Here is a 15087-nt window from a genome sequence, read left to right on the forward strand (position 1 = left end):
GTTACTGGTGACAGGTCATGATTGAGCTATTTTGGGGGCACCAATATTTATCTTGCCTCCGGGCAACTGGGACGATCTTATGCCACTGCCTACTGTACATATCTACTCTCCTGAAATGTCCTTGAGGATCACATATTTAGTGGAGTTCTTTCAGAGTTAACTTGGCTAAACACAATGGCTACAAAGCACCTTGGAAAAACTGTTGCAATGCAGATTAAAATGTGCAGATAGATTTAGATATGAGAGAGGTGTTTCCAAACTGCTATCCAAATTGCAGTGTAAAAATAAAGCTGCCTAGGAATTATGGGCTACATGTAGAAATGAGAAGCATTCAATATCCTAACAGTCAGAATACCAACAGCGGAATCCCAACAAATCTTGATGGAAAATGCAGAACTGTAGTTATGGTTACAGTTCTATGGGGAGTGTTAGGTTACGGGTGGGGACTGTTAGGGTAAACTGGCAGAGGAGAAGATAAGGGTTAGACTGTGGGAGGAGACGGTTAAGTTGGCCATACACTAGTGCAGTGGTCAGGGAACTCGTCCTCATTACCCCACACAGTGCATGTTTTGCTGGTAACCCAGCAGGTGCACAGGTGTACTAATTACTAACAGACACTTTTTATAAGGTCCGCAGGTGGAGTTAATTATTTCACTTGTGATTCTGTGAGGAGACCTGTAAAACATGCACTGCGTGGGGGTAATGAGGACCGAGTTCCCTGACCACTTCACTAGTGCAATTTGGCCACCTTTCATCCATTTTTGATAGATCGAGTCAAAATATTGGATGAAAAGTGGCCAAATCGCATGTCTTTGAAATCCAATCTGATGCAATTTCCCATGCGCATCGGGTCATAGTCAGAGATCGGACCTTTCTGCACAAAGGATAAATCGGAATCACAGTCATCAGGTGCACATCGCGGGTGCTTTTTAGCAGCTTTGATTTATCACATCCGATTTCCCTTGAACTCCACCTGCAGCTCCCGTGTGCACCTTGGCCCTTATTCTGGTTCACTTGCAAAGACAAATTCCTTCTCAAATGGACAAAACCATGTGCACTGCAGGGGGCAGATGTAAAATGTGCAGAGAGAATTAGATTTGAGCGAATTATTTTGTTTCTGTGCAGGGTACATACTGGCTGCTTTATTTTTGCACTGCAATATAGATCTCACTTTGAAGTAAAACCCCACCCAAATCTAATTCTTTCTGCACAAGTTACATCTGCCCCACCTGCAGTGCTCATGGCTTTGTCCATTTGAGAAGGAATTTGCCTTTGCGAGTGAACCAGAATAAGGACCCATGTATAAAGGAGTCATATCCTCTATGTACACATATATAGATAAATTCACCTTACCACCTGTCACACACATACAGGCACAAGTGGAACCCTTACTTCTGTGTGCACCCCAAGCCAACTCCTCCTGGTACAAGATCTCCCACCAATAGAGTGATCAGAGTGATCTCCTATCTCCTTCTCCCCTGCCAGTCATTGTGTGGTAGATGAGCAGCACTGACACCCCTCTACCACCCCCTCCCTGGGTTGCTGCTCACCATGTGTCCTGGACCGGCACATGGGGAGCAGCTGGTCCCCTCCCCTTGATGATGACTCAATTTCTGGGTCCCCTGGCTACTCAGTAGGTTCCAGGTCTCCGGTGCCTCTGCTGCTTCCAATGCGCAGCTCAGATCAGTGATCACAGGTCAGGCTGCTGAATAAACTATTAAGTACAGGATGCCGCTGCTGCACTACTCAGGTACACTGCTCCCAGTCCGGGCACAGGCAGTAACACGTTTCTTGCCACAGCCCTAGGGCAGGGGCTGCACTAGGACAAAAGGAGGCTCTTGATAAAGTACTGTTTGGGAGTCCTTTCAATACTGCGATGTATTGCATGTAAAAATAGCACATCAAGTAATAAATCGCATGGAAGGTCTCCCGGGGAGCTGCCGGAGCTGTTCAAGGGATATCAGTTGCGACTTGAGCTTCAGACAAGTCACAGTAATGTATGTGGGCCTTAAAGGTTTAGACTTGCAATATCCACTGGGGTATATTAGAATTATGACTGTGAGGATTCCACTGTCAGGATTCTTTCTGTCTGAATCCTGACCATTGGTATTTCTATTTTTAGTAGAGTTGCCTGCGTAACTTAGTTACTGATGTTTTTTCTTTTCCCTTACCTTGAATATAAACATGCTGTAACATGATAAACAATATTCTACTCATTTTTTCATTATATATTAAAAGGATTCATTGCAGATTGTGCTAGATACACTTTGTGTTTGGAACAGAAAAAAAAACACTCAAAGTACAGAAATGAAGAAAAATATATAAAAAGGAAAACTTGATAATGCTACTAAACATAGTAAATTATTATCAAATGAAACCACGGCATTATAGCCAAAAGTCAACTAAATCTGTAATCCATGATTTATGTAAATACGCATTTATTATGCTATTTAATAAACAGTACTAAATGATACACATACAGGTTGAGTATCCCGTATCCAAAATGCTCGGGACCAGGAGAATTTTGGATAACGGATTATTCCGTATTTCGGAATATTTTAATATTTCAATGATGTATTTTGAAGTATCTTGCATTTATGCTGTATAAACACATAAAATACACACAAACATATTTTAATTGTTCAAAAAACAAGGTTTCAAAACGTGAAACAAAATGTGTGTACTATCTCAGCACTGAATTTGAATGCCAAGCAATCATTGTCTTGCACATATATAGTGCCAGTTACATATCATGTCCCCAGTGATGCTGTTACATATGTCCCCAGTGAGTTTTTAGCAAAAAAAAATTTTTTTTTTCACTTTCTGGAATGTCCGTATTTCGGAATAATTCGGATAACGGATATTCGGATACGGGATACTCGACCTGTATTTACACTCAAATATCAATTAAGAATTAGCAGTTTAGCCAGCAATAAAGTTAACAAACCGTACGCTGAACACAAGACATCCCTAAATACTGAATAATAACTATGCTTACAGTACACTGTAAATTAGACTTCCTGTGCAGTATAAATGGCAAATAATATAAAATCCAAATTCTATCCAAAAAACTTACAACTTATTTCCATAAATAATTAAACCTACGTATTTGACAGGTCAAAATATTCCTCCTGGTAAACTTAAATACACTGTAGCATTTATAAAAGTTTGCATCATCTCAAGCCAAATGGTATACAAAGAGCATTAAGGTCCATACACACTGGGTGATTATGCCCAGCGTGTATGGACAGCGATGATCGCTATCATCATTTGGGGGAAAGCAGCTCAGTGCATACACACTAAACCACTTTCCCCCTGCTCAGTGCCGCCAGCGGGGGGAAGGACAGCTTTGAATAGCGCAGCGCTATGCAAAGCCGTCCTCAAAGCCGCTCAACTGCTGGTAATACCAGCAGTTAAGCGACTTTCCCGGTGATGATGTGGGAGCATGCAGTAGCGCTCCTCGCCGGGCCATACACACTGGGCAGCTTTGAGCTGAAAGCCACTCAAACTTGCTGTCTTGTGGGGCTTTCAGCTCAAAGTTGCCCAATGTGTATTGGCCTTTTAAGTGAAAAATTAGATCATGTATATGTAGATGTCTGTCAATCTCTCTCTCTTTCTCTCTCTCCCTCACTCTCTCTCTGTTAGTTAAAGAGAAATACAATGGCAGTCAATAAGCAGGTAGAATCATGGATTAGCGATTAATTAGATTTAGATGACATTTTGCTGCAGTACTGTGGTTTTATTTTGTTTGACAAATTTTTTTAGCTTGATCGTTAACAACTTTCTCTTCTATTCGGGGCTGTCAAGTGCCCCAGGCTTCCACTGCAGTTCTATCCTTGTGAGGCGCTTGGACGGAGTGGTGTCTTAATTTCTTGGGAGTATGACAATGTGCATTTCTAGTCTAGCTCAGTGACACACTCCCCACTTATTACCAACATGAAGAGAAAAAAAATGGCAGCTTCATAGGTTAGAAGCTGCCATTCCATGTTAGCAGCTGGTGCTCAGTGGCCTTGGTGGTCTAGTTTCTCATAGTGGAGAAACCAATCACGCTTGAAGCATGTGAGCAGCGCTAATAAAAATAGTACCACATCCACACCTTTCCCCATTCCCCAACCCGCCTGAGGCGTGATAGCAAACACACATCTATGCTGTAATATTGTGTAATGTAACATCTATGTGTAATATTTTATGAGATTACTAGTAAAATTTGTTATTATATACATATGTGGTACTATTTTTATTAGCGCTGCTCACATGCTTCAAGCGTGATTGGTTTCTCCTCTTTGTATTGGCGGGGACTGACTACCCCCCCCCTCTTGAACAGCTGCTTCTCCAGAGATTCAACTCCTGTCATAGCACCTGAATGTATTCTTTATCAAATATTTGTCTTTTAGTTTCTCTTAGTGTTAAAGTGCATACACACTGGGCATTTTTGCCCAGTGTGTATGCACTGCACTGTGATGATGGGGAAAATCGCTGGACTGAAAACTGCTCAGTGCTTGGATGAGCGATTTTCATGCATCCAAGTGATTTTCCCAGCGGTAGACTGTTTTCCATAGATAATACCAGCAAATGAGTGGTGGTGGCCGGCAGTGATGTGGGAGCGTGTATCAGTGCTCACCGCACATCGCCAAGCCATACACACTGGGCGGCTTTTGAGCTGAAATCCGCTCAAATGGCAAAACTGAGTCAAAATTGCCCAGTGTGTATGGTCCTTAAGAACCAGTCCTCCATAAATAAAAGAGTTAAATAGATATGAAATCATGTATTATATTGCATTTGAGTCTGTGTTTTTACTAAACTAGGTATAATTGTATAAATTGCACTACAAAATTATTAATTTGACCATGAATTGATATAGAGACGTCATTTTGTTCTTGATCACTTTTTCATACAGTATATCACTTTTAATACTGAATCAGAATAGGAATTCGTTCCTTTTGAATTTGAGACATATTTAATTTGAACATTTTCTTCATACTTTTAAATAACAGTATATAGAAATACCCAAATGATCTAGATTGCTGAAACCTATCATGCTGGGAAACTGCATTTCATTTTTCCTGTACAGCAGAAGGTTAAATAAAGGATTATTAAATGTAAAAGGTCACATTCCCAATTGATAGTGAAATGAAATGAATCATGTTGTTGGTATAATGAAAAAGAATCTTTAAAGATGAATGCATGACTGAATAAATATTCAGACTTATTACACAGGAACCTAATTACACTCAGGTTTAGCTCAAAATGTTGTATCATCTCTCTGCTAAAATTCTAATAGGTTAGGTCTGCTTCTCCCAGAGTTTTTATAAAGCTAACAGTGGCTAAAGAAATTTATTTTTGCATTCATTATTTTTTACATGTACAGCAAACAACAAAAAAACTTAAAGCCAAAATGCAATTGTAGTACAGGTTAACATGGCAAAAAAAACAGGTGTAAACATTATTCCCATAAGCAATTATTTTGCTCTCTCCTACAATGGCAAGGGTTGTGTCTAGATCCACTTTTGTTCTTTGACAAGGACATGACGTTAGGTAAGGGTGGAAGTAGTTGGGGTCCCTCACAGCGTTTTTTATTTTATGTGTAATTTACGTAGGTTATATTTTTTTATATAGCGGCTGGATTGTATGCTCGCCACACTTTGGGCACGGTGGCACACTTTGCTCTCCACATATTTATATCCTGCCTTCAGGTATATGTGGAACAGTGGCTGATGGGAAAAGTCATAACACAGAAGTGGTTTTAGGCAAGTGGCTGAAGAAATAAAGGGTGCGGCAGAATTAACTCCCACATTTCAAAGGGGGATTGAAAAAAAAATGGTACGAGGTATCACCAATAACTTTTTATTTCCCAAATGAAGATATAAAACATTTTTTTTAATTGAAGTTTTAAAAATCATATCGTCCAAATGGTGGCCTTGACGGATGATACACATTTGGAGTTGTTCTTGAAGTTTTCCATCACTCTCACTAGCATATCGGGCAAAATTCCTTTGATTTCTTCTTGAATGGCCTCCTTTAGTTGGTTTGAAAACCTCGGCCTTGAGGTACCCTCACAGAAAAAGTCACATGGACTTAAATCAAGCGAGCGCGGTAGTCACCGAACTGCCTCACTTAAGGCACACACTCGACCCGGGAACATCTCTTGCAAAATTTCATGTGGACGACATGCTGTATGGGCCGTAGCTCCATCCTGTTGGAACCAGAAGTCCTCTTGGATGTGTTTTTCCCCATACTCTTACATTTTTGGGTGCAAAAAATTCACAACTGTAACTTTTCAAATAAATGATACCCAATGACACCTATATACGACACAGCACACCAAACGGTAACTTTTGGGCTGTGAAGAGGTCATGTATGGAGTTTTCGAGGGTTTTCAGCAGCCCAGTAGCATCAATTTTGTTTGCTCACTGTGGGCGAGATGTATTAAGCCTTGAAAAGTGATAAAATCGAGAGTGATAATCCACCAACCAATCAGCACCTACCTGTCATTTTTCAAACCCAGCTTGTAACATGACAGCAAGGAGTTGATTGGCTGGTGGTCTATCACACTCCATTTTATCACTTTTTGAAGGTTGATACATCTGGCCCTGTGCCAGAAAGGTATAAATGGGCTTCATTGCTGTGCCTCCAGAATGCCTGTGTGAGACATAGCTGCGAGGATCCCATTACATAAATCCATACATTTTCCCCAGTCTGCTGGAGACCATTCCTGACCTATCAAAATCTTGTATTGGTGTAAATGAAGGTCAGTATGCAAAATTCACCTTACAGTTTTTTTCCGAAAAACGTGCTGCAGATCGTTTAATCGAAGCCCTCACTGCAGCAATATTTTTAGGTGTTCTCACATTTTTGGGACGTCCGGGTGGTTTTCTCTTCAATGCAGATCCTGTTGCCCTTTCTCTTTGAACCCACAGGAGAATTGATGCTCATTGTTTTAAGTACCCTATATAACGGAACGGTGCGTACCACTCTACCTGCTTTAGAGACCCCACAGTCATTTTTTTGAAATGTGGGAGTTATTTTTGCTGCACCATGTACTTCTGCAGCCTGTGAACAAAAAGGTTTGCTTTACTTTTACTCAGTTTACAGTAGCTGCATTTATAGCACTCCGATTTTATAGCTCTATACAAGTTTATTTGTTATGGAAAAGGCACATGCCTTTACCTATTATTTTCCTTGTACAGTATTGTTGAAGAAATAAAGAGCGCTATTTTTGTTAATTAAGCTGAATATTATTATGGGGTGCTAGGTAAATATGTATAATGAGTGGTACCTGTAAAAGAAATATGTTAAAAACAATGTTTACACCCTTTTGGGAAAATGGTGTTTTGTAATTTAAGAACAAATAGCTCCGTGCGGCACTGTCCCTATCTTGCCCTATGTACCTCAGTGCTGTATCTTCCGTGATGGTCTGCTGTGTTTTGGCTGAGAGGAGAGATGGCTTGCTGGGGAGACTGGCTGAACCACGCGTCCGTGGCAGCCGCTGCACTGTTCTTCCGTCTCTGCCGTTACCCGGAAGTAGCCGGAAGTTCTGACGGCAGGTTGCTCGGAGGTGCTGCGGGTAGTGGGGACAGCGAGCTGCTGAAGGTAGTTGTGGTTCTGTTTGACACAGGGGGACTTAAACAACTAGGCACACTATGGTGCAAAGAGAGTTATTCACAAGCCACTTACACATCAATCTATGTTGCACCTTACTATAAAAGGATGATATATTCTAATACATATATAGATTTATGCAAGAATTAAAACACTGTTTGATAGGATCTTTAACATTCTTGCATGTTTGATGATCACCGTCTTGTAAAGAAGTGATTATTACTGACAGGCTAAAAATAGTAAGAAGTATTCAGAGCAGGGCTATACTCGCAGCATTTCAGTGTCAATTCGCTAAGCATTACAAACTCTTGTCAAGCTTACAACAAATGCTCTAACACTGCCCTATTTCTTTTTCCTTTCACTCTCAATGAGTTACCTGTCTGAAAACCTATTATATTAGAACACTCTCCTCTTCTCTTCTGTGTTCCTTCTGTCAAAACACAAGTAGAGTAAGCTGTGGCGACATAGTGGCATAGAGCATCATCAGGCAATGTTTCCCAGACACCGCTCAGCCCTTTCAGCACTTCCCACTTATACTACTAAAATTCAGCTCAGAAATTCTAAGTACTTCACTTGTCAGTTGTGTAGATGTAAATCACAGTGGATATGTTGGGTACAAAAAGAGATATAAATCAGCTTGTCTTAATGTTTCATTTTCCATGAAGCACAACATATCACCTTCACAGTCTCCTAACTCCTTACTAATCTAGTCTTGAGAACATGAATACTTCCTCATTAAGATAATGATGGTTGGTGGTTTTGATGAATGCGTTTTTCGTTTGTTTTATTTATTTCAGATAGCATGTACAATTTTACATGACGTACACTATTAAAAGTGTCCGAGAAGAAAATATTAGCTGCTGGGAGGGTGAACATTTCAATTGCAGGCTTCTCAACATGAAACGTTTTATTCAGGGCCGTAACTAGGGTGACATGACATGTGCCACAGCACAGGACATTACAATGCAGGGGGCGCTGTTCTGTAGCACCTGTCCATTTTCTGTTGTGAGACTGTTTGTTTTAACCTGCTCAATTGCAACTCCCTCCACTTTAATCTCCAGCGTCACCTGGCCACCCACATCTCCCTCTCACATCCCAAAGCCCACTTATTCATACACACCTTTATTTAATGCACACATTTCAGTGTATGACTGCAATGCGGAAGACCATTATTTTAATCCTGTGTATGGAAGTATGTTGAAATGTTTACTTTAAATAAAGACGGATGGGACTGAAGGTTCTAGCTATGACTAGTAAGAAATATGTAATTAGTAATTAAATGACTCAACGGTTTAAATGTCAGTGCATAAATGATGGATTCATAGAATTGGTGTCTAAATTTATTTTCTCTGGAGAGTGTTCTATAAATGTATACACATATGTTCAATGGGGAATTCCATTTGCAAGTTGCCAGTTGTGCTGATCGGTGGCATCAGCACTTGCAAATAGTTATATGATCTCAGTAGAAAAATAAGTATTTTTATCTAATCCTGAAATTTGGCAAATTTTTCTGTGATAGATGGATGAAGTATTGATTCCGTAGTTGGGTCAACGTGAACATCTAGTTGATAGCTGATAAAGTTTGTTTAACCATACAAAGTTAAGTAACAATAATTACTCATAAACAGAAAGCTCTTTCTGATTGACCTAAGTGTCTGATAGATTTCAAAGCAAAGCCTATGTTATATTTGCACGTTACTACACACCGCTCAGTGATTCCCTATCTGTTTTATGTAATTTTTTTCTGGTTATTGGTGTTATTCCTTTGTTATTGAGGGCTCTTCCTTTCTTTGGTGGCGGGTGCTAGGGTAATGAAATGCACGTTATCTTTCTTTTATTCTCTTTGCATTTTTTGTACTGCCACTTTTAAGAGTATTCCTGATAATCTTACAACATTCTGTCAATGATGCTTTTGCTTTTTAATGCTATCTTGTCTTGAGCCTGTTTTCAATGACCTCTATCACCAGATTGAAATGGCGATTGAGACACTGCAAAAGTCTGACGGCCTTTCAAGTCACAGAAGCTCACTTCTCAACAGCCATGTAAGTCTTTCTGTAATATTACCTCTTCTCTGCATGTCTTTGCAAGCTTTTTGGAGTTCTTTGTGATCTTGTTTGCTTTTTTTCCTCTCGAAAGCACAAGTTCCTTTGTAGTTTTACTTTTTAAAATATAAATTTCCCTTCCTGGGTTAATATATACATTGTCAGCCATGCTGTTTGTTTACATCATGTCTATTGGTCTTCTTACAGTAAAGGTGCATAAACACGGATAGACTTGGGAATCAATTTAATATCATTAACAAATTTGTCAGAACTCCTGGACAAAAGATTTAGTGTCAAATACGATTTGAACGATTGTACAAACAACTACACATGAACAATCGCTCTTTAACGATTATTGTTTATTACAAAAATATACAAAATTGATACCAAATCGTTTTACCAAGTCAGTCATCATGCATACACATGAAACAATTTGAACACATTGCAAAAGATTGGTCTATGATCTTTCTGCATGCATTAAAGATCATAGACTATTACCGAGCCACGAGTACGCACATTTGCATCAATATTGTTCATACACATGGAATGATTTGTCATTCAAATCGATCAAGAACGCCCACATTGTATGCCAAATCTATTTGTGTGTGCGCACCTACACATTTGCATGTAGCGATTGATAGTGAAAAATGATCATTTGTCTTGAATAATAACTTTATGCAACCATTTTACTAAATTTGTGTATGGAACTTGTGCTTTTATGGACACTTCAAAAATCACTGGAAAATATTGTTTATTTTATTTTATTGACATCCTGTTTTTGTTCTATAATACCATAGGTGAAATATAAATACATATTTCTAAATCTACTTTTCCCAAATATCTCCGTATGTATGATACCACAGAGTTTATGATATGATCAGGATGTTGATTTGCTTGCACAATAGAAACCAGTCTACTAGTTGAATCATCTGCTGGCCTCAATTACCACAGTCCTTACTTACTCTTATGACCGGCTCCTTTCACAATGCTACAGATTATTTTGAGATTGTACAAACAAAGCAGTAAAAGATTTTACACTGGATGGGCTAGTCTCATGTTTTTGACATGGTGACTTTAATTAAGTAGCACAATCTATAGGCCTCCATCTGATATCACATGAAAATATATATCAAAAAAGAAAGATTTTTTCTTTTACTCAGTCACACATGTTTACTCATAGAGAAGGCAGCTGTAGATCTTCTTTTCTTTTGCCTGTGGGTTCACTAAGAACTTTTGTACCTCATCTCTTTTGTTATCACTGGTCTCAAGTAAATGATGTTACTAGACTGCTTTTTCAGTCTTTATTGAATTGGCACACAAAATGGCTGCTTCCCACCTGGCATTAATGACATGTATACCAGTGATCGTGAGCTTAGAACGACACAGGATACTTGAATGCTTGCACTGAGAATGATCTTTGCATGATCTTAAGGGGCCTACACAAGTAGTGAGAACACTGGCCATTAAGTAGATTTATCCAGCATGCTGGATATTAATTGCCAGGCAATAGCGGCCCCTACACACGGAGCGATGTAGGGGCATTTTCTAAGTGATCTTGTGAGATGCTCTGAAATCACCCCATGTGTAGGTCCCATTAGAGTGAGTCCCATCAGAGTGAGTCCAATGTGTTATGTTGCTCATTCCTCTTTTGTTAAATAAAACATAGGTCATATTTTTGAATGAATGATAAATACTCTGCACGGAAACATGCAGTTATAGACTAATAAGGATTCTAGGAATGGTTCTTTTTTTGGGCTTTACATTACATTATATAATTTTTCTGTTATAACAATGGGTGTTTTTGAAATATGTTGTGCTAAATGTTTACCCTAAAGCCAGTCCTTACCTCTTAGCCATAAGATCAATGTCCAATTTGGATACAAAGAGGGGATTTGGCTTATATTTGGGCACTGCAGTAGCTTTACGGCTGATATCGTTCAGTGTGTCACCACACTGGTATATCCACGCATTCGCTGAATTTATTTATTGAGATTTTATAAGTGTTGCAAGATTTTCATGCATTATTCAGAACTGCAAAATTTGATAAAGGCTTGTTGCAGTGCCCACAAGCACCTCCTGAGGTACAAACAGAAATTGTCGGTAAGTACAGTAGTGCTTTTTGCTCTTACCATGACCTTCACAAGCACGTTAACACATTGCTCAGAGCACTACTGCATCCTATGGGTTAATGCGCAATAGCCGTGGGATTATTTAATATGATTTAGGAAATGGGCTCTATGGGTAACTTTGCTAAGGCTTTATCAATTAAAGTCACAGATGTTGCTAGACCTTACATTTTTAACAATATTTTTTCTTTAATACACTTTTAATGCTTATTGGTTTCTTTAGTAAGTTTGCTGTTTTTTAAAAGATTGTATTTGTATATGCTTGGATGTATTAGATTGGCACTTACAAAATAATTTAAAAAAAGTTTATGCAGCATTGGGTTTTTACTAGAGGTTATGGTTGTTCTACATGGTTTTAGTATGAGATGTATTCCATTGTGGAGTGTATCACCTTGTTAGCTGTCAGGCTTGGACAATTCGTGACAGATACTCTTGTAAGTTTTCGGCACTATAAGGAACCACAAATTTATATGGCTCAAACGTTATGCTGTTTTCCCGGTGGCATTTCTTCCTATCGTAGTCAGTCATAGGAAAATTCTAGCCTCGGGAAACCAAGACAAACAATACAATTCCCACAAACATAGCAACTAGATACATAGAGTTACATAGGTAAATAGAAATATATAGATAGGTATCTAATTTTTTAATTCATATATTTATGGATGTGTGATAAAACATTAATATTACTCATAACTCACAAGTCATGATCAGCTTATTTCATTGAGATAATAATCATCAGATAATGATGTATTTCCAATCCTCATACATTACCTTGAAAATCTGGACACTATAGAAAGTACAAATAATATAACGAATAATATTTCTTTTAAAATGGAGCCTTTAATTCTCTCACTTAATAATAAGTAATCTGCTTCATTTACTATAGTTTCAATACAGTTAAACTATGAAAATTTGATGAAAGAACAACAGGAAATTAAAACAGTGTCCTTGGCCTGTCAATGTGATTTTGATTATGGATTAAACAAATATATTTGTACCCAAAAGGAATGGCTGCTATCGTTTTATTTTGTTTTGGACTTTTTGCTAACACTTTCAAATGTAATCTAACTTGCTATATTCTGTGTATCAACTGTATGAGCTTGGGCAATTTGTTTTGTATGTCTATTGAATATCCTAGCATTCTTCTTGTGAATTAACAATATGCAGTCTTTAGGGCAACAGTGTCTAGGTCAACAACGGTCCGCTATTGGATCGATACATGCATTTTGTTGGTCAAAAGGTTGATGTGGTCAAATGGTCGACCTAAGTTTTTCATGATTTAAAAAAATTAAATAAATGATTTGTTCATACTTTACCATACCATTGGGCATTGAGGGAGAATATAATAGTGTGCTGAGCGCACCAAGGCATTGTACACTTATAAGGTGTCCATGTTGACCTGTCGACATAGACACAACATTTTAGAAAAACTCATGTAGACCTTTTGCTCATGGCGACCTAATGCATGTCGACATTTTTCATCTGTTGACCCTTCTGACTGTCGACCAATAATCATTGACCTTTTGACTGTCGACCTAATGACCAATTCCCGAATCAACATAGTATATAATAATTTGCTTGTGTAATATGTAGAGTGAGTAGTGGATTATTTCTGACTGTACTTCTGTTTATATATGCAAAATAAATTAATTTCACTCCCTTTTGCATCCTATTATATAAAAAATTGTCCTATGATGCTTAGCAATCAAAGTAATAGAGAATAAGTATCCCTTAAATAGTCCAATAACAGCTGATCATAGAAACAGTTTCAATGGGGCAGATGTATTAACCAGCGTTAAGTGCAAAAATGCACTTAACGCTGGTTAACTGGGGGGGATTACGTCTGACCCTAATGTATCACTAGTGCACCTAACGTGCGCTAGTGACAGCCCGCCGAGTTACGCTCGGCGGGGCTGTCCCTGCAATCCACCCCAGGGATTAACGGCCGGGGCGATGTATTAACAGCCTTCAAGGCGTTAAATCGCCCCGGCCGCTTCGCCAGCTCAGGGCTAGCGTTGTCCTATCCCCCACTATGGGGACAACGCTAGCCCTGCGTCTGGCTTGGGCTGCGCTGGAGATCTCGCGGTTTTTGCGAGATCTCGCGCATGCCCAGTGCGGCCGGCCGGGGGACAGGAGATAGCGCATCAGTATTAACTGATGCGCTATCTACAGAAAGGGACATCGCCGAAGGGGGGAGTTAACGCTCCCCCGCTTCGGCAGACAAGATGTTAATACATCTTGTCGATGTCCCTTCCTGCTTCGCCTCGCTATTGAGGCGAAGCAGGAAGTATCATAGCGGCGCGATAAGCGCTGCTATGATACATCTGCCCCAATAACACTAATACTACAACACAATTTAATTCTGACTACAATGAAATCACCAATGATTTTATGGTGAGAGACTTTGGTAGATAGATTTCAAAATACCTTATTTTGATTAGAAACTTCCGTGGATACTGAGATTAGTATTTATTAGAAATAATTATTTTTCAAAAACCTATTTATTTTCTTCTAAACTAGGTATATAGTACATAAACATATAAGACATTGCCTAGTTTATACTTTATTATGTATTTTAGTTTTGCCTAATAAAAGAGCTTTCCAGCTGGGAATTTTAATAAGAACACTATCTTTCACAAATGTACTCATTAATGCAGGCTAATTAGGAATAGAGCATAATCCATGCAGTAAATACCCTCTTTGTAAATAGGGATTTTTTTTTTTTTTACCAGAACTGCATTTAGGGGTAGTCAAGGCACTGTTCACCTTTGTGAACAAATGTCTACTTTAATTAACAGGGGTTATATGCAAAGGTCAAAAATATAATTGTCTTTAATCTCAATATCAGTTTTGCCTTGTACAATACACATAATAATAAATAAGTGTGCAAATCATTGCTGAGGGTTAATAGTTCAAATGACTGACTTTTTTATCATATGCTTACACAACAAAAAACATGCTGAACATGGATGGCAATATAATATATCATTGTAATATGCATTAAAAAATTTATACTGTATGACAGAGGTAACAAAAAATATTTCTATATGTACAGTATAATCGTTTTTAGTATTGATAAAAACATTTTGTAATGTGGATTATAATTAATATTTCATAAAATATTATTACATTTTGTGCCAATCTCCAAATTTCTTTGCGAACCAATCTGTTGGGGGTTTATAAATTTGGCAGTTGCCTACAAGCTGGTAGGGGCTGAGCATATGTAAGCAAGAAAGTTAGTCTACTCATTGTAGAGTTGGTTTTACTGAAGATAGCAAGATACAGGTTAATGAAGGCAAACAGCAGTCGATAAGATAAGG

The 15087-nt window shown here is 38.6% G+C and overlaps 1 protein-coding gene across 5 annotated transcripts in view; it reads left to right on the forward strand.

Annotated features, from left to right (window-relative positions):
- The window catches only part of RFX3 (regulatory factor X3), a 246053-nt gene that overhangs the window by 166710 nt on the left and 64256 nt on the right, over positions 1–15087 (forward strand). For all 5 annotated transcript variants that reach the window (XM_083186015.1, XM_083186016.1, XM_083186014.1 and 2 more), the window contains one exon: positions 9567–9641. In XM_083186015.1, the coding sequence (XP_083042141.1) occupies positions 9567–9641 (75 nt within the window). The remainder of the gene's footprint in view (positions 1–9566; positions 9642–15087) is intronic.

Source organism: Crinia signifera, chromosome 1, assembly GCF_055691185.1.
Source record: "Crinia signifera chromosome 1, ASM5569118v1, whole genome shotgun sequence".
Classification (NCBI taxonomy): domain Eukaryota; kingdom Metazoa; phylum Chordata; class Amphibia; order Anura; family Myobatrachidae; genus Crinia; species Crinia signifera.